This window comes from Dipodomys ordii, unplaced genomic scaffold, assembly GCF_000151885.1.
Source record: "Dipodomys ordii isolate 6190 unplaced genomic scaffold, Dord_2.0 Scaffold13, whole genome shotgun sequence".
Taxonomy (NCBI): Eukaryota; Metazoa; Chordata; class Mammalia; order Rodentia; family Heteromyidae; genus Dipodomys; species Dipodomys ordii.
This window is the reverse complement of record NW_012267229.1, coordinates 16,658,037-16,677,297: the sequence shown is the minus strand read 5'-3', so window position 1 is coordinate 16,677,297 and position 19,261 is coordinate 16,658,037. Positions and strand designations below refer to the sequence as shown.

Below are 19,261 nucleotides of genomic sequence, written 5' to 3'. Positions count from 1 at the left end.
TGTGTGTGTGTGTGTGTGTGTGTGTGTGTGTGTGTGTGTGTGTTTGTCAGTTGTCGAGCTTGAACTCTGGGCTTGGGTGCTGTCCCTGAGCTCTTCAGTTCAAGATGAGCGCTCTACCACTTGAATCACAGCTCCACTTCCATTTCTCTGGTTAATTGGAGATAAGAATCTCAGGGACTTTCCTGCCCAGGCTGGCTTTGAACTGAGATCCTCAGATCTCAGCCTCCTTAGTAGCTAGGATTACAGGTGTGAGCCACTGGCACCTGCAAGAGCTCAATAGTTTTTGTTTGTTTGTTTTCCCTTTTGGTGCTGAGGATTGAACCTGGAGCCTCACACTCGCTAAGCACAGACCTCTACCATTGAGTCACATCCCCATCCAGGGATGAAGAGAATGATAAAAAGGGTGACACTGATCAAAATGCACTGCACTCATCAATTGGGTTGTTGAATGTCAGCTCCTTTATACAACTACTTAAAGATAATAATAATAGAAAGAAAGAAACTGAGGAGCTAGTCTTCCTTTCTCTCCTCCCTCAGACTCATGTCTGGAGGAGCTCCCTGACTTCCCTGAACCATAAACCAGGTAGGTGAGGGGTCAACGCTGTAATAGGATTAACCCACTTGGGTGCTGAGGTAGAAATGGCTCTTGCCCTTACTTCTACCTCCCCTTCCTGGCGGGGTCAACGCTGTAATAGGATTAACCCACTTGGGTGCTGAGGTAGAAATGGCTCTTGCCCTTACTTCTACCTCCCCTTCCTGGCTGCTGAACCTCAGAGCCTTACCTGTGGCTTCTTGTCCCTCTCCTCTGGGGATGGGTCTGTTTCTCTGTATACGACAGCTTTGGTTACCAGCATGTCAGGATGCTGCAGCTTGGCCTCTTTGATGGCCAATGCCAGAGCCTGGAGGGTAGAGCAGCAAAGTGAGGCACCATAGAATATGAGAGCCTAGCCGGGGGAGACTGAGGCTGGGGCAGAAGCAAAGTCAAATGGTCAGAGGGAGAAACTAGAAACTCTGGCCTCTGCTCAATGCCCCTCCCTTGGAGTTTCTTATTTGCTCAAGGTCAGCAAGAAATGGATACCTTCTCTGCCCAGAACGTACTATCTGTGAGTCACCCATTATAGGAAGAGCTAGAGACTGGACAGTGCCATGGGGAATAACCTTTCCTCTTTCTGTACCTGGTCTTGATCAACATCTTCATCGCCAGTAATGATGATTCGCTTCTCAATCCTGGTCTCAGAAAACCCTCCCTTCACAGTCTGCAGAGGGAGAGAGAGAACGAGAGGGAGAGGGAGAGGGGAGAGAAAGAGAGAGAAGAGGGGGGGGAGATGAGCTTTCTCTTGGGTCTGCTGGGACAGTAGCCACAATAGGGCACCTACTCTAAGCACCTTTCAAGAGCAAGTATGAGGACCCTCTTTTCTTGCCTTTTTCAGTTTTCCCTCCATTTTCTCATTTTGGATCTTCAGATAGCAGATCTTGCTTGGCCGCCACCATCCCCACCTTAGCTGGCAAGGATTCAAGGCCATTCTAAGAGGACAGAGCTGCAGATCTCTCCTAATTCTGGGTTTCTGCTTGGCGCTGACCTTCTGCGTCTGCATGTGATCTTGCTCACCCAGTCAGACGTGGAATTCTCAGGGGTAGAGCCTGTATTTCATTCATCTCTGTAGCCCCTCCTCCCCCATTCCCTTGCCCAATCTGACCAGGGCAGTGCTGAATGCAGATTTTGTTGAATGAACACATGAATGAAATGTGAATGGTGACAAGGTTCTACCTGAAATGACTTCAAACAATATTACAAGAGTAGATCATACTGATGAAGCTTAGTGCCCCTACTGTTTTCTCAAGGCACAGGATCTGGGTGCAAGTTTAGAAGTAGAAGATAGGGCAGGACCTAATTGGTTGCCATATTTAAGGAGGGAGTGGTGGAAGGAAATCCCAAGTAAAGCCAGGAAGGGTGGAAAGAAAAGAAGAGGCCTAGGCCAACAATAGCACAGGACAAAATGCACAGCACTCTAGAAACTAGGGTTCTATTTGCCTTACAGATTGAGAAACCAAAGTTGAGCTGTGGTCATGGCCTTCCCGCCTGCAGCCCCCTGGGGCCCGGGCGCCTGCTGCTACTCACTTTGGTGACATGGGTGGTGGTGGAGGTTGAGAGGGTCTCCGCGGTGGCGCCGTAGGTGCTGGTGAGGACATCTTTCCCGATGATCTGCAGAATAAACCACCCCCACCCTGGGTGTCAGGTCAGGACTTGGACTCTGCAGGGCAGGCAGGGTCAGGGAGACCCAGGGATGACTAGCAGGGGCCCCATAAAGGTGAAGCTTAGAAGCCAAGATGCATTGAACCATTAAGAATTCAAGAATACTTCAACCTTCTAAAATCTGGACCCATAAACACTCTCAAACCCAGGAATCTCAGATTCCTGAGCTCCAAAATGCTACTGCCACCTAGAGTCTAAAAATCCTGGAATCTGAGAAGAGCAAGTAGTGGGGATGGATTCTTCCTGATTCCCTCATCCTGTCATGGTCAGGAACATGCACTCTTCAGGGCTAGATGATAAGAACAACAGGCAGAGAATCAAAGAGCTGGAAGAGACAGTGACAGACCCTGTCTTAAGTGGGGCAACTATCCACAAAGCCAGGCCCAGAGTTCAAGTCTCTGGACTTGTAGTTCATCAGTGTTCCTGGTCAGTAGGAGGGGTGAATGTAGCAAGGGAGTCCGTTTACCCCCAGGTTGCCAATACTCTGCTTGCACGAGAAGGGCACACAGGGAATGGAGGAGAGCCGGGTAGGCACCAGGAAGCCTGTGGGTATTGGAAAACGATCCTGTTTCCTGGCTTTACACTTCAAAGGGCACCTTCTGAGCTCATCGCTGCATTTACTGTGTGCTACATGCAGGCCTGTGCCCACATTCTTAGCAGGAAGACCCCTAGTCTGTGCTGGCCCTGCCCACTTACCGGAGAAAGAGAACGGATTTCCGTGGCCACCGTCTGTGGGCCTGGGATCATGGCAGCTGCCCCCTTCCCGGACTTGAGACTGTTCTCCTGGGGAAACAATAGCGCTCAGATGGCCAGGTCTCAGGTGGGCAGGGCCCAGGATGGCTGGGACATGTGGCCATATGGCCCTCATGGCTACAAGGTTAAGGAGTGGCACTGAAGCAGAGAGCTGAAGGTACCATTCACTTCAGTCTCCATTCCTTAGGCATTCGCACACACATGCCCATTCATTCACTCATCATACTCATTCAACACACTGATCATCCATCCAACATTTACTGAGTGCCTGGTGGTAGGGACACTGTGGTGAACAAGGTATGGTAGCACTACCAGAGGGGTTGGGACACTCAGGTTCTTGTCCTGGCCCTGCTCCATTCTAGTCATGTGACTTAGGGAAGCGCCGCGTCTTCCTCTATGCGCTTTGTAGATTCCTCTGTAAAAAATGAATCCTGCCTGCTCTCATGGAGATCTTAGGAAATGGTGTGTGGTGGGGGGGAGGAGTAGGGAAGGGGGAGAGAAGGATTTTGCAAATCAAAAATGTAGTATAAGTGTGGGAACCAGGCTGGTGATGAGTCATATACTAGCTATCGCTTCCCGAGGACTTGCTGTGGGCTAGGCAAGAAACTCAGCAGGTGATATGCATGATCAGATTTAATCTTCTCAATGACCATAGGAAAGTTGTTCTCACATTCCTGTTTTACAGCTGAGATACAAGAGGGCAAAAGCATACTGAGTAGCTTCTTCAAGTCCCTCAGCAAGTTGGTCAGGCCAGAAGGTAACTCCACACTGGGCCACTTCCAAGACAAACAGGTAGGTACTCAGGTGTGAACTACCACTCTACCCTGGACCTTTTGCCTTTTCCTACCTCCTTCACACCCATATACAGCAACGGCTGTTAGTGACCTGGTCATTTGACAGGTCATCACAAGGTACTTTCTCAGACACAACCTGGATCCCAGAATAAGGTCTCAGCGTTTTCTTCTTCTGTGTTAGGGAACAACCAGTGATGATGGCGATCATTCAGGCCATTCTTCCAGAAACAGCCTTGATCCCTCCCTGTCTCTTGGGGCAAGCTTTACCTCTACCTTCACACCTCTAGACAGACATGAGTTGTTGAGTCTGCAGGGGCTGCCTGTTCCTGCCCACCCCGGCTGTATCTTCAGGTAGAGCCCTTTCTTATCTCAAAAAGTCGTGTGTCCTCTCCCTGGCCAAGGCCATCCCGCCATCCCTCCTCCTCCACACTTTCTCCCTCACCACTCTCTGCCAATCCAGGGCTTCGTCTGCCTCATTGAGCCAGAAGGGAGGTCTCCCATCCCTTTACTATAGCCTAGATCTTTCTTGAACTCTATACCTTTAAAGCCAGTTGTCTCCTTGTCCTTTGCCTAGAAATCTCACTGCTGGCCCCCTCTCAGCTGAAGGGTGGACTGGAATTTCCCTTTGTCACTTTGGCACCTGGGACCATGCTGTGACAACCATTGACTAGGGAAGTGTCCCCGGTCCACCCTAAATTCTGTCTCCTGAGCCTTCCCCTAGTGACCGTACCCTGTACTTTCCTCTCCCACACCAAACTAACCCGAGCTCTCCTCTAGTCCCAGCCATACTCCAGCTGGACACCCATCTTCTCTCCGTGTCTTCCTGGAGTGGGTCCCCAAGCTCCAGAGGCCGCCTTCTCCAGTGCTGGCTTCACAGTGTCTGGCACAACACTTCACACATGTGGGCGTTCAATAAATATTATTGAAAGGAGGAAGGAAGCAGGAAGATGGGAGGGTGCAGGGAGAAGGGAAGGCATTTTTGCTCTAACCACACTCCATATTGCTAATCTTTTTTTTTTTTTTTTTGGTTGGTAGAGGAACCTGAACTCTGGGCCTGGGCACTGTCCCTCAGCTCTTCAGCTCAAGGTTAGTACTCTACCACTTGAGCCACAGCACCACTTCTGGCTTTTTCTGCTTATGTGGTGCTGAGGAATAAAACCCAGGGCTTCATGCATGTGAGGCAAGCACTCTACCACTGAGCCACCTTTCCAGCATCTGCTAATCTCTTCTCTCTCTGTCTCTCTTTCTCTCTCTCTCTCTCTCTCTTTTTTTGCTGGTCATGGGACCTGAACTCTGGGCCTGGGCGCTGTCCCTCAGCTCTTCAGCTCAAGGCTAGCGCTCTACCACTTGAGCCACAGTGCCACTTCCAGTTTTCTGGTGGTTAATTGGAGATAAGAGCTTCATGGCTTTTGCTGCCAGGGCTGGCTTTGAACCCTCCTGAGTAGCTAGGATTACAGGTGTGAGCCTCCAGCGCCCGACATTGCTAATCTTTTTTTAAAAACACAGAAACAGAACTGATATCAAGCTTCTGCTCTCAAAAATGTAAATAATCCTCCATTTTCTCCAGGATAAAGTTTGAACTCTGTGTATGACACCAGACATTGTTCAAGTTCTGCCTCTATCCTTTCCAACATTCACCCTCTGCCCGCTACTGACACCTGCCTGCTCTGATCACAGAACTTTCTGGATGTTTTGCTAGTTGATGTTCTCACCTTTTTTTTTTTTTTTCTTCTGGTTGGTCTAGGGCATGAACTCAGGGTCTGTGCACTGTCCCTGAGCTCTTTTGCTCATGGCTACCATTTTGAGCCATAGCACTACTTCCAGTTTTCTGGTGGTCAACTGGAGATGAGTCTCATGGACTTTCCTACCTGGGCTGACTTTGAACCACAATATTCAGATCTCAGCCTCCTGAGTAGTAAGATTACAGGCATGAACCACCAGTGCCTGGCTATGTTCCTATCTTTATACTTGCTCTTCCCACCACCTACAATCCTTTCCCTTACGTTGGTTTATCCTTCACACACTGTTCAATCGACCGTGCTTAGATGGCACCTTCCCTAGCTCCTCCTGGCAGAGATGGCACCAGGAACTACCCTCCTGGTATTCCCTAAGCCAGCTTTATTGCATTGTTTCCTACGGGTAGGAAAGATAACAGCAGCAGCTCAAACCTACAGACCCCTTACAATATGGCTTTGCATAGATTATTCCTCAAATAAACCTTTTGAGATATGTGCCATTATTGCCTCCACCCCCTTTTACAGAAGTTGAAACCGAGGCTTGGAGAGGTAGAGGAGACTTGCCATAAGTCATCAGCCAAGAAGAGGGAGGGCCTTGTTCACCACTGTGTGCCCAGAACCTACATATAGGGCACAGCACCTTCCAGATGCTCATGATGATGACTGAACAAAGGAATCCTAGAAGGTAGTGTATTTCTTTCATTTCTGTGTCCCTGTACCAGGCAGACAGTAGAGACTCATCAGGGTTTTGGGAACAAATGGATGGATGGATGGAAGGAAGGATGGATGAATGGATGGATACATGGATGCATGGACAGATAGATGGGTCAATGAATGATAGAAATGCCTATTCACCATAAAGAGAAATTTAAATCCAGCCCCACAAGCATCCCAATGCCCCACAGTGATGCGCTGGGGGAGAGGAAGAGTTGGGAAACCAGAGAAAAGTGGGCAAAATGGTAACTTGTTTTGGGCTTATTGATCCTAAAGCCTTGTTTGCGTAAAACCTACCTGCTAGGGAGATTAGATTAATGGAGTTCTCTTCTCATGTCAGAGGTTTGGCAACAAAGAGCATTTGAAAACAGACCTCAATATCTTAGGAAATATCTGGATTCGGCATTGCTAACTTCAGCCCCATGGGCTGACTTTCACACAGGTCGGGACACCAGGGGTGAAGCAGAGTGGTAGATATTGAAACCCAGGCTTCCAGTGTCAGAATGCCTGGCATGAACCCATCACTGCCACTTATTTATTCCATGTGGGACCTCTCTCACTCTGAACGAGTTTCCGCTTTATATTCTGGCCATGGTTCTCAGCATGTTCCCCTGGCACATAACCTGTGTGCAAGAGCTGCCTGCTCTTCTTGCGATTAAAGGCTCTAAAGTTCTCTTAAGACCTGTGATCTAGGCAGATGAGGATACCTAAGGCCGAGAACACATCTTCATAGGTTAGACAGCAAATAGGTAGCAGAACCCCAAGGTCCCTCCTTATGGATCTAAAAATCTTGTTTCCAGCTGGATGCTGGTGGCTCATGCTTGTAATCCTAGCTACTTGGGAGGCTGAGAACTGAGGATTGCAGTTCAAAGCCAGCCCAGGCAGAAAAAGTCAGATTCTTACCATCAACTAACCAGCAAAAAGCTGGAAATGGAGCTGTGCCCCAAGTGGTAGAGTGCTAGCTTTGAGCATAAAAGCTCAAAGACAGTGCCCAGGCCCTGAATTCAAGCCACAAGACAGGCACCCCAAAATAAATAAGTAAACAAACAAATAAATAAATAGAATCCTGGGCTGGGAATGTGGCTTAGTGGTAGATTGCTTGCCTAGCATGCACGAAGCCCTGTGTTCAATTCTTCAGTACCACATAAACAGAAAAGACTGGAAGTGGTACTGTGGCTCTAGTAGTAGAGTGCTACCCTTGAGAGAAAAAAAAGAAGCTCAGGGACAGTGCTCAGGCTCTGAGTTCAAGCTCCAGGACTAGCAAATAAAATAAAATAAAATAATTAATTAATTAAAATCCTGTTTTCAACTCTGGTTCAATACTGCCCTCTATTGCCCACAGCCAGGAAGTGGCCTGAGACAGGAAAAAAAAATGCAGCCACCCAGAGGATGAGCTATGAAAGGACTCTCAGGTTTACTTTCAGCCAGGGAAACCTGAAGAGGAGATTCACCCATGCCACAACTCAAATCATCCCATTGTCCTTCAGCCCCTATGTGGCTGGGATGGTTTAGATTACAGAGACTCGGAGATTCAATTTAGAAAGCCGAGGTCTGACAGTGTCCAAAGTACCAGACAACGGAGATCGGATGGTGTGTCCTGTCAATACAGTGCAACATTCCACACATTATCTGGCTGCTTTTGGGGGTGGGGGAGGTCAGAGAGAAGGGCCTCTGGGTCCCACTTACCATGGTGGTCGATATGGTCTCCGTGGTAATGGAGGGGGGAGCTGTCATGAAGTCTTTCCCCAGTACAGCACTCCCATCAGCCTGCTGGGCAGAGGAGGAGTTAAGAGACGGGAAAAGCTAGACACACTTAGCCGGGCGCTGGTGGCTCACGCTTATAATCCTAGCTACTCAGGAGGCTGAGATCTGAGGATCGCGGTTCAAAGCCAGCCCGGGCAGGAGAGACCGTGAGGCTCCGATCTCCAATAAACCACCAGAAAACCGGAAGTGGCGCTGTAGCTCAAAGTGGTAGAGTGCTTGCCTTGAGCTGAAGAGCTGAGGGACAGCGCCCAGGTCCAGAGTTCAAGCCCCATGACCGACCAAAAAAAAAAAAAAAACTACCACTAACGAAATAGAACAAAATAGCTGGGCACCAGTGACTCACGCCTGTAATCCTAGCTACTCAGGAGGCTGAGACCTGAGGATCACGGTTCCAAGCCAGGCCAGGCAGGAAAGTCCGTGAGACTCTTATCTCTAATTAACCACTAGAAAACTGTGGTAGAGCGCTTGTCTTGAGCTGAAAAGCTCAGGGACAGTGTCCAGGCCAAATTCAAGCTCCATGACTGACAAAAAAGAAAACAAAAAGAGAAAGAAATAGAATAAAGTAAATAAGGAATTGCTTCCTACATGGGGTCAAGGAGAGAGTAAGGTGTTGCACAGGTGAAAAAAAATGTGTGATCCAAAACACTTGCTAAGGAAGAAAGGTAAAGTATGAAAGATAATGACCACCTCAATGTAAATATTTTAAGCATATTGGGATGTAGGTATATACATTGGCATGTGCATAATTTTTTCCCAGGAGGCAGCATAAGAAAAAATTCATTTGGTTCTGTTTGAGTTTTATAATGGAAACTTTTTGTTGTGTTATTTTGATGTCAGTAAGAAGAGTTAGTGAGTTATAGAATTTAGGCTTTTCTTGTTTGTTTTTTTTTTCCGACTTTTTTTTTTCTTTTTTGGTACTGGGGACCGAACCTAGGACGTTGCACTTGCTAGGTAAGTGCTTTGCCACTGAGCTACATCCCAGCCTGGTGTTTTTAAAAAATACTTTTCATTAATGAAAATAAAATAAACTACAAATCACTGAAACAGCCGGAAGCCAATGGCTCGCACCTATATCCTAGCTACTCAGCAGGCTGAGATCTGAGGATTACGGTTCAAAGCCAGCCTGGGCAGAAACATCCATGAGACTCTTATCTCCAATTATTCACCAGAAGGCCGGAAGTGATGCTGTAGTTCAAGCTCTTCAGCCTTGAGCTGAGGAACTCAGGGACAGTGCCCAGGCCCAGAATTCAAGCCCCACAACAGACAAAAGAAGAAGAAGGAGGAGGAGAAGGAGAAGAAGGAGAAGGAGAAGGAGAAGATGAGGAGGAAAAAAGAATTCATGGAAACAAAAAAGGTCAGAGAGGAAAAGAAGCTTGCTAGGGGTCACACAACTCATTAGAGCTCAAGAATCTTGATTGGACCAGGCAGCCTCATAACTCTCCAGTGTCCTTGAAAAAAATGAGAGAGAAAATGAAGGAAATGAGGCAGCTGCCCATATGGTTGGTCTAGGTCTTATTTTAGGCTTGTATATGTGTGTGTGCACTTGTGTGCACACATGCTGGGGATCAAACGTAGAGTTGTGAACATACTAGGCAAACAGTCTACACGGAGCCACAACCATACAAGTGGCCCTTATTTCAGTTTTTTTTTTCTTCCCCTGATTGTGGGGCTTGAACTCAGGGCCTGGGCTGTGTCCCTGAGCTCTTTTTGCTCAAGGCTAGTGCTCTACCACTTTGAGCCACAGCTCCTCTCTTATTTCAGTTTTTGAAACAAAGACTGGTCGCCAGGACACGAAAGCCCCAAACACTGCAGCTCTCTGGCCACAAGTTTAAAGCCCTTGAAGGGAGCGTGGAAAGAGCACAGGACGCAGCACACCTGTGCACCTGTGTCTTTCTAGATGCCACACATGCTTCATCTTGCCAAGACAACTTTTAGTCTCACCCTCACCCCACTGCTAATTTATCTTGTTAATGTACTGTGGAGCCCCCACGTATGATGGATGACCAAACAGGGACTGGGATTTCTCCCTCTGAGCTCCCTTCAGGCAAGATCTCTTCAATCCCTAGCAGTGGTCTGAAAACCAGAGCCCCAGTCTACCAACCACTATTCCTGGCACCATTCCAGGAGAATGGAGGAAGCTGGACCTCTCCCATTTTCTAGATGGAGAAATTCAGGCTTTTAGAATTGTGGTCTGTTCCTTTCCCTCCAGTCCTAGAGCTCAGGGCAGACACTGAGACTCAGAAGAGGATCAAGATTAAAATGAGGGCTTTAGGGAAGGCAAAATGTAGTTGGCCAAGGGGCTTGGCCATAGCAGTGGGGCCCCCCGGGCTCAGTACAGTAGAAGGCTACCTGGGCACTATCCATAGTGGAGACTCTGCTCTGAAGTACGGCCTCTGGCTCGATCTTCTTTCTGATGGCCAAACTGCTGACAGTCATAGTTTCTGCTTTTACAGGCTGTGGGAGATGAAAGGAAAGCACTTGGAAACTCCAGTTCCCACACACCTCCTACCCCCGTAGCTGGCCAGACCTCTGGAAAAGTAGGCAGGTCAGAACTGACATCAGAAGCAATGTCAAAATAGCCCAAGGCGCATCAGAGCCCCTGTTGGTATCAGGAAGGCCCACCCCCTATCCCTGGTACCACACCAGGGGGTGGGGTGAGGTGCTGTATGTCTTTTTATACTACTGATACCACTTATTACCAATATACGCTGTACCAGGCCCCACACTAAGAATTTTCCTTATACACAAAATGCTGTGGAATCCATCCGCACACCCATGGTTAACCCTCCACTTGCTGGTTGCTTCAGAGGAAGATTCTATCTGTGGTCTTCAGGGGTCAGGTAGGGAATGGGAACGGGGAGGGTAGGCTGAGGGGTGGGGCAGGTGGAGAACCTGTAGGATTCAAGTTGGGTCTGGTCCATCTTTTAGCATTGGCTCTGAGAAGGGACTTTGTTTTTTGTTTTTGTTTTTGGCAGTACTGGGGTTTAAACTCAGAGCCTCACATTTGCTAGGCAGGTACTCGACCACTGAACAATACTTCCCATCCTAGTATAGTGATGGTTATTTTTAAGAGGGTCTTGCTTCCTGCCTAACTTCGCATCATAGCTGACATGAGTGGCTCATGTTACCATATCCAGTTTCCGTTGAGATGGAATCTAATGGACTTTACTGCTTGGGCTGGCCTGGAACCCAAATCCTCTTGATCTCAAGTTTCTCATGTAGCTGGGAGACAGGCACAGATGAGACACTGGCACCCTGCCTGCTTGTTTATTTTTTTTTATTGACCTAAGAGTCTATCATCAGATCTTATATTCAGTGTCATGATTTTTTTTTAAGTCAAAGAAAATGTCTGCTGGCCAGATGGAGCACAGGCCATTAGTTTCCAACAACCTCTGCTCTAGCAGGCTAAAGCTACATGAGCAGTTTCTCCATGAGGCCTAGCTCATGGCTGCACCCACTGTCACATATGTGAACTGAATGGTACAAGCTTGTCATCTAGTTGAGGGGGAGAGGGCAGGGGAGAAGGCATGAGGGGAGGGGTGTGTCTCTTGTAGATGGCTGTAACCCCAAAATCTAGCCATTCACTTAATCATCTTGTGGTGCTAAGTATGTGCCAGGTTTAGAGGGGCTGCCACATGGTGGGTATGTATGGGGGGATGTATGTGAGCAGACTTTGCAGCTGCTGCCCTGGCTGATGCTGGAGTGGAGCTATCAAAGTAGGCCAGGGTGCACAGGGCCAAAACAAATACCCAGGGTAGACAGAAGAGTGCTTGTAAGGGCATAGCCTGTAGGGGCATAGCTATCTGAGCTCTGCTCTGGACCATCACAGTAAGTTTGTAAGGCACAGAGGAAACAGCATGCAGTGAGAGTCCAGCACAAACTGGTCTGTCACACTGTGGGTCACAAAAGGTCAGAGGCAAAGGCAGAATGTGGCCTGGTCTACGGGTAAGGCCACAAAGCAGAGGCCCAGAGTTTCTCCCCACGTATTCCTTAATGTCTATATTTCTTGTTCTCCAGGAGTTTCCACGACCAGCCTGAGACCCCAGAACCTGATGAATTGTTCCTTCCCCCAGGGAGCCTGGACCCCAGGGAGAAGAGTCTGGGCTTGGATCAAAAAACAAAACAAAACAAAAAGATTTGAAGCTGGGCACCAGTGGCTCACACCTGTAATCCTAGTTATTCAGGAGGCTAAGATCTGAGGATCTCAGTTCAAAGCCAGCCCAGGCAGGAAAGTCCATGAGAATTTTTTTTTTTTTGTTGGGTCCAGTCATGGGGCCTGAACTCTGGGCCTGAGTGCTGTCCCTCAGCGCTTCAGCTCAAGGCTAGCGCTCTACCACTTGAGCCACAGCGCCACTTCCGGCTTTTTTCTTTTTGCTTATGTGGTGCTGAGGAATCGAACCCAGGGCCTCATGCATGCAAGGCAAGCGCTTTACCACTGAGCCAACTTCCCAGCCCAAGTCCATGAGAATTTTATCTCCAATTAACCACCAGAAAACCAGAAATGGTGTTGTGACTCAAAGAGGTAGAATGCTAGCCTTGAGCAAAAACAGCTCAGGGACAGCACCCAGGCCCTAAGTTCAAGCTCCAGGACCACAGAAAACATTTGAGTTGCAGATGAGGCTGTGGGAGCCCTGGAAGTCCACAGGTACATGCTGTCAGCACGTGCTAGGCAACACAGGCAGGGAGACAAGGAGTTGAGAAAGATCATACTTCTATCATCACCTGACCTCAGCAAGCGATGGGGTCCCAGGGTTAAAACAGCAGGATCTAGTGTTAGGGGGAAACTGAGACAGAGCAAACATGCGGACCTAGAACCATGCTGTTCTACAGACGGGCAGTCATGCAACGTGACACAGGCTGCAGGCTGCAGCTGGCTGCTGTGTCTTCCCCCACATGGCCCAGGGCCCCCTGAGCATGCAGTGCTTGGGTAGGCCGAGTCTCTATAACACTCCACTATACCTCAAACTGGGGCATTTCAGGGGTGGAAGAGGCCCCTCGATCTGGGCTGTCCTCGATGCCCCCAGACTCCTCATCTTGGCTTGAGGGCCCCTTAAGATCCCGAGAGAACACCAGTCCCTCGGTTTCGGAGTCGCTTTTGTCGCGGTCCAGCTCGGGCAGGCTGCGGGAGAAGTCTTCGAAGGCGCTGCCGTGGTAGTCACCAATAACTGTGAAGTCCACCTCAGCCTCCAGGCTGGATGCAGAGCTGACCGTGATGCTGGAACACTTGCGCTCAATGGTCAGATGGTTATCCTTCAGGAACACGGGGTCCCTCTCCTGGTCCTGGTCCTCATCTCCAGTGTCACTCTCTGGGGCCCGAGGACGTGGCGGTTTGGCTTTCTCCTCCGAGCCCTCCCTCAGCCCCGCTCTCTATGGCCAGATAAAATCAGGGGAATGGGGATGCAGGGGGGGTGGGGGAAGAAAGATAGCAAGAGAGAGAGAGATAAAGATGGTAAATGTCAGAAATCTTGGGGCTGTGTTGATGTCCCCTGAATGAAAGCGCAGGTCAGGAAATGAAAAACAACCCCAGGTAAGGTTCTTTGAAATTATAACAAGGTTCAAATGAAATTTAAAAAAAGATTCTCAAGGTTGAGGCTGCTCCTTTGGAGGGTCTCACGCTGATGGCCAAAAGCAAGTACAAAGCAAAACATCCTGCTGGTAAATCCTGGACAGGAGGCCCCCATCCAAGGCCTGGATCCCGGAGCCCATCAGAAGCGGTAGTATGCGAAAGGCAGGGATGGAAGCCTGGACCCCAGGCCCATCCGTGCAGGTGGCATCTAGAGACAAACTATGGAAAGAGGCTGGGGATCGAGGGAAACCCAGGAGAGGAGGCACAGAGGCTAGAGCCAAGAGCTTTGAGGCACACACAGGAAGCCAGCACAGCCTGTCAATTTCACTGAGTCTCTGTGGGAGCGGTGGGCATTAACCTGAGAGAAAAGCCTAAGAGGTCAGGCCCTCAGGCCCTGGTTCGCGGGGAGCTGGGGGGCTCCCGGGAGGGGAGGTTCTGATCAGTGTAATTGACAACAGTGCTCTTGCTGACTTACAAACCTCTCAACTGGCCTGTCAGGGATTAAACACCACACACATTTTCAGCTCGTTTGTGACATTACTTTTTTTTTTTTTTTAAATAAAGACCAATCTAACACAACATATTATTTTTAAAGAATTCAGCTTCAGGTTGTGGAGGTTCAGTGTGCTTAGAGATTCACTTGCTAAATGGCCTTGGGCCTCTGTGTAGCGGGATTCTGGAGGACGGAACCAGAAGTGTGAGGAATACATTCCAGACAAGCCAGAGTTGAGCAGCCACAGGGAGTCGCTGCTAGAGCAAGTGGGAATCTAAAGAGCGATGCATCCTGGCCAGGTGAACATGACCCAGGTCATCGGGGTCAGGGAATAAAGGAGCTGCAGAGACCTGAGGACCCGGGGGGCTGGCGAATCTCAGGCGCCCCCCCTTCCCAGGGGCGTTCGCTGCTAAGCTGGTCACGTGCTTCTCTTCCCTGACTGCATCTCCGGATTTGTTCTAGATTAGAGAAGACAAGTTAGTCTTAAAGAAGTAGAGAGAAATCCGAGAGGGAAACCAGAGTGGAGGATGGAAACTTCTGGACTGTCAACTTCTACAAGGCAGGAAACCCGGGATGGGAAAGGATGAAGAAAGATCACTGGATAAGCCAAGCAAGACAGGAAGGGATCTAGCAAGAGCGGACAGCAAGGCAAAGCAAATAGGTAATCTGCCGGTGGTGATGGCACCTTGTCTATGGGACTTGGGTGAACTTCTGGGCATGGGGTCACACCAAAAGCCGAGGATCTTTGTGGCCAAGCTAATACGGGCTGAGCAGATGAGCCCATCCTTCGGTCTGGGCCATTCTTGGGCACCATAGGGGGAAGAGACCTCACAGGGATGGACAGCAGCCTTGGATTGCGAGAATGACGAGGGCATCACTGAAGCATGCTTCTAAAGAGCTACGCAACATGCGGCCAGACCCCTGGGTGGGGAGTCGCAGTGGGAGCGGGGGCTCACGTGGCCAGTTACCCCAGTAGCTTCCTCCAACGTGGTTTCACAGCCTGAATCGGGAGACACAAGCTCCAGCTCTGAGCATCTTTCCTGGTGGGATGAAGCGGAAATACCCTCCCAGAAGGGCCGGGTAGCCAGAGGCATGGCAGAGGAATGCGTGTCTTTGGGGCTGGCGGAGTCACCTAGGGGCTGGAGTTGGACAAACCCCAGGTCTAGAAGCTTATTCCGCTGGAGCTCTACCTGTCCCATGGAGGCCTCCGAAGTCAGCTCATTTGGAAGGGCCCTTGTTTCACCCTGACCGGCTCGGTGAGGTTCAGCTCCGTGCGTCTCAAATATCCGAATCTTGTTGGCCACTGAAGTCTTGCTAATATCTTCCAGGGACCCCACCTGATCCTCAGCCTGGAGAGGAGTCATTTCTTTTTGCTTCCCCAAAGGGAACATCAACCCTAGGGGTACAACTCCCTCAGCTTCTTCAGAGACAATCCGAGGCTTTTTGCTGACAACTGGTGGTGCCCTGCGCGCCCCTTTTGTGTCAGGAGACACCATTAACCCAACCTGGTCCTTGGACTCGGAACTCTCTTTAGGAAGATGGACAGGTTTGAGAAATACAGGGAACTGCTCTCCAAAGGGATCCCTTGGTTGTGGCCCAGCAGGGCCTGGGCGTGGAGAAACTTCCTCCAGAGCCTCAGTATGATCTGGGGAAGCTGGGAGCGGGATGATCAGCTCCATGTGATGAACCTCTGAGGCCTGTCGGTCCCCAGTCGCAAGTTCTCTGGTTTCTGTGGGAACCACTCCCGGGTCTCTGGACAGGAAGTTGCCTCTGTCTGGTCTTGCGGGCCTTCTAACATGGGAAGGGATGGTCTGCAGAAGAGCGCAGGCCTGGGGGTCCAGACGCACCGCCCCTCCTCTGTTAGGGGAGTGCTTGTTCTGTCTCGAGGCGGGATTTTCTTCCTCCAGTCCCATCAAAGTTCCCCTCACAGGGGCCTCTTCCTTTCCAGACACACTGGTGGGGGGGTGAGTATACCCTCGTTCTATCCCCTGCTGCCCTTCCTCCCTGTCCTCAGCAAACAGCTGTCCTGGAGAAGGTCCCTGCAGGTCATCAGAGCTTCCCTGGCTCCCGGGGAGCCTGGCCTCTTGGTCTGGGGGAGCTGAGCAGGCAGCATCCTTGTTCCTGCCCGAAGCTGTGACGGAGCCCCTCAGGACCAAGGAATTGAGCTCCCAAGTCTCCGAGAGCTCACCCAACAGCTCCAGGCTGCTCTTGCCTCCAGGAAGGCCATCCAGGTCTCCATCCTCTGGGGGTGGAGGGAGGCCTTGGTCTCCAGAGTCTTTCTCTCCATTGTTTAGATAGAAGCTCCTCTCTGCACAGGAGGTATCCGTCTCGCCACTTGAGTCAGCTCTGGCTTCTGCATGAGCTGGGTCCAATAGAAAGGACTGGAGTCCTCCCTTGTCAGAGGAGGGAGAAGGAATGTCCACTTCCGCTCGCATGGCTTCTGCAGCTGTGCGCCTTCCCTCTGTCCTCAGTCTCTTCCTCAGCTCCATCTGGCCCTCTAGCTGACCATCTGAGACATGGTAGTTGCTGACCTCTGCCTCACCGACGCCTGCCCTAAGCTCAGAGCCCTTGTCTGATGACACACAGCCTGCAGCCCGGGCAGACCCTGCGGAGTCTCCCCTGATCCAGGGGCCTTCCTCCCACGCTGACGCAAAGTCTTCTGGACTTGCAATTATCCTGCCTTTCTGCTGGGTGCTGGCTCTTCTGACTCCTACCATTTCTTCTGTGGCCACTTCAACTTTGAACTTGTCCACCAGAACGTCTACCTTGGAGAGTCTGCCATCAGCAAGAATGCCAAGGCCAGCCTCCCTTTCTTCCCGATGTGTGGTGGCCAGTGTTAGAAGACCCAGGTCTTCGGGCCTAGCGTACTCTCTTTCTATAAATACCCAATGCTCCGAACCCTGCATTTCAATTGGAGCAAGAAGAGTTAACATGAAATAGTAGGCACCTGAGGGGCAGGTCATTTTTCCCTCTGTAAGAAAGGGACCAATCTGGGCTGGGAAGATGGCTCAGTGGTAGAGCCCTTGCCTTGCATGCCTGAGGCCCTGGGTTCGATTCCTCAGCACCACATAAGCAAAAAGAAAAAAGCCAGAAGTGGCGCTGTGGCTCAAGTGGTAGAGCTCTAGCCTTGAGCTGAAGAGCTGAGGGACAGTGCCCAGGCCCAGAGTTCAGGCCCCATGACCAGACCCAAAAAAAAAAAAAAAAAAAGAAAGGGACCAATCTACCTCTGAAACGGATCCTGGGACCACATGACCCAGAAATGGTCAGGGGAAGGAATGAGGAGTCATCCTCATCATGGCTGTGTTTGTTTGTTTGTTTTCCCATTGAGGCCCCAATAAAGTATTGACCAGCCCTCCTCAACCAGTACCCCCCAACTCAGATAAAAGGGGAGTCCTCCCCATGTTAACAGTGAGGAAACAAATCCATAGACGGGCCAGGACTCATCCTCTCCTAAAACAAAAGAAATTGTCACTGTCAAAAGTACTTGCATCACAAGGGATCACTGACCGTTAGAGCTGAGAGAACTATGAAGATGTCTGGTATAATCTTGTCATTGTACAAGATGGGAAAACTGAGACATAGAGCAGGTCAATGACTTGGCTATTGTTGGTTGATAGTAAGAGTCAGGAAAAGAATGCCTGTTTTTTTTTTTGATGCTTGAGATCTTTGCTTTCTGAGATCAGAAGCTTGGAACACAGGTACCAACTGCATCTGAGAGAAGCTGAGGGGAAACACTGGATTGAGTTCCATATGCCACAGCCTGAAATGTGACCTTCCTCCAAGAGCATCGGGAAGGAAACAGATTCGTAGCAAAGATGCCAAATGGCCAGATTCATAACCATCAATGCTTAAACACTCTGGGGTTCAATCCCAAAGAAACAAATATCGAGACCCATCCTTGGAGAATTCTAACAAAATCCTCAGACAAGGTAACAGAGGATGGACCAGAACACAATCATAAAGGAAAAAATCATCACCACAGCACCAAAGGCCCAGAATGTGGCCTGTCTACAGAATGGTTTTTACCTCCCACACCCAAGAGCTCTTCAAAGAGGGGGAATGACGGGAATATAATCTTGGGGGTGACATCATATTTTCTTCCCACACAACTTTAATGAGAGTCCATCTCATTAAACTTCATCACTGGGCTACCCTGGGGAAGCTGGGAGCCTGGGCTGCCCTAACAAGGAAACTAATTTCTATATGTAGGCCTAGGGAAGGAAAGATTCTCCCCTGAAGTCCCAGAAGCCTGCAGCAAAGGCAAACAAACCATATGTGTCAAGAACCAGCCCCAGATTCTAAGTTTGGGGAAGTACATTCTTCTCACTCCTACCGGGACCTCTCCAGATATTACTTGTCAGAAACTGCTCCCAGGAATAAAAGAGGGTTTGTATGACCTTGGGCTCTTGTGCAGGTTATGGCATGGTGAGGAATCTGTCCAGCCCACAAGATCTGAAGGAGTTTGAAGGATCAAGGGAACACTGCAAACCCTTTTCCTTGACTCCACTTTAGCAAATTATGTCTCTACCGTGATCAAGGAGTCAGATCTCATTAAGAGAATTCTGCCAAGAGAAAAGAGATAAAAGGAAGGTGGAGGCCCAAGACAAGCTGTCCTAGGTTTCTGAGATGTTCTTTCAGGTCATTGGGGCTTCAGGACCAAAGCCAGACCTCATCTCTTTGGGAAGCAGGTTCCTATAGCTGCTCCCATTTCAGCTTGTACTCACATTAGCAGCCTGGCGAGGGAGGCCAGAGCTGTTGACCTCTTCTAGAATGTTCCCCTTTTGGAACATTCCTGCCCCAACTCGAACTAGCAACCAGTCTAGATGAGCAATTGTGCATAGTGTGAGGGAGGAGATAGTGAGGAATGAAAAGAAACTTTCTTTCTGAAGGCAGAAGAGACACATGTGGTAAGAGCTGGTTACAGATGCCAAGCAAGGTTAGCACTTTGTCTGTGCTAGGAAATGTGATCAGACTGGACGTATAAAGCAGGCATCAATATTTTTATTTCAGAAGGGGAGACTGAGGCTCTCAGGGTGGGAGGGGACTTGCATAAGACTACAGAGTGAGCAGTGAGGGAACAAAGTATGGGTTCTGCTTCTAACCAGTAAAAGTAGGTTTGTTGGATCCTGAGGTGGTGGGATGGGGGGCGGAAAGACTAGAGGGAAAAGTGAAAACTTTGTTATCATC

The 19,261-nt window shown here is 49.6% G+C and overlaps 1 protein-coding gene across 8 annotated transcripts in view; it reads right to left on the bottom strand.

Moving 5' to 3' along the window:
• Epb41l1 (erythrocyte membrane protein band 4.1-like 1) overlaps positions 1-19,261 on the bottom strand; it is a 111,114-nt gene that overhangs the window by 2,977 nt on the left and 88,876 nt on the right. For 3 of the 8 annotated variants that reach the window (XM_013011054.1, XM_013011056.1, XM_013011057.1), the window contains exons 14-20: positions 12,975-13,382; positions 10,365-10,469; positions 7,938-8,021; positions 2,951-3,037; positions 2,120-2,203; positions 1,176-1,256; positions 783-899 (exon numbers count right to left, since the gene is read on the bottom strand). In XM_013011054.1, the coding sequence (XP_012866508.1) occupies positions 783-899; positions 1,176-1,256; positions 2,120-2,203; positions 2,951-3,037; positions 7,938-8,021; positions 10,365-10,469; positions 12,975-13,382 (966 nt within the window). The remainder of the gene's footprint in view (positions 1-782; positions 900-1,175; positions 1,257-2,119; positions 2,204-2,950; positions 3,038-7,937; positions 8,022-10,364; positions 10,470-12,974; positions 13,383-19,261) is intronic. The other 5 variants (XM_013011055.1, XM_013011059.1, XM_013011061.1 and 2 more) reach the window with 3 other exon arrangements.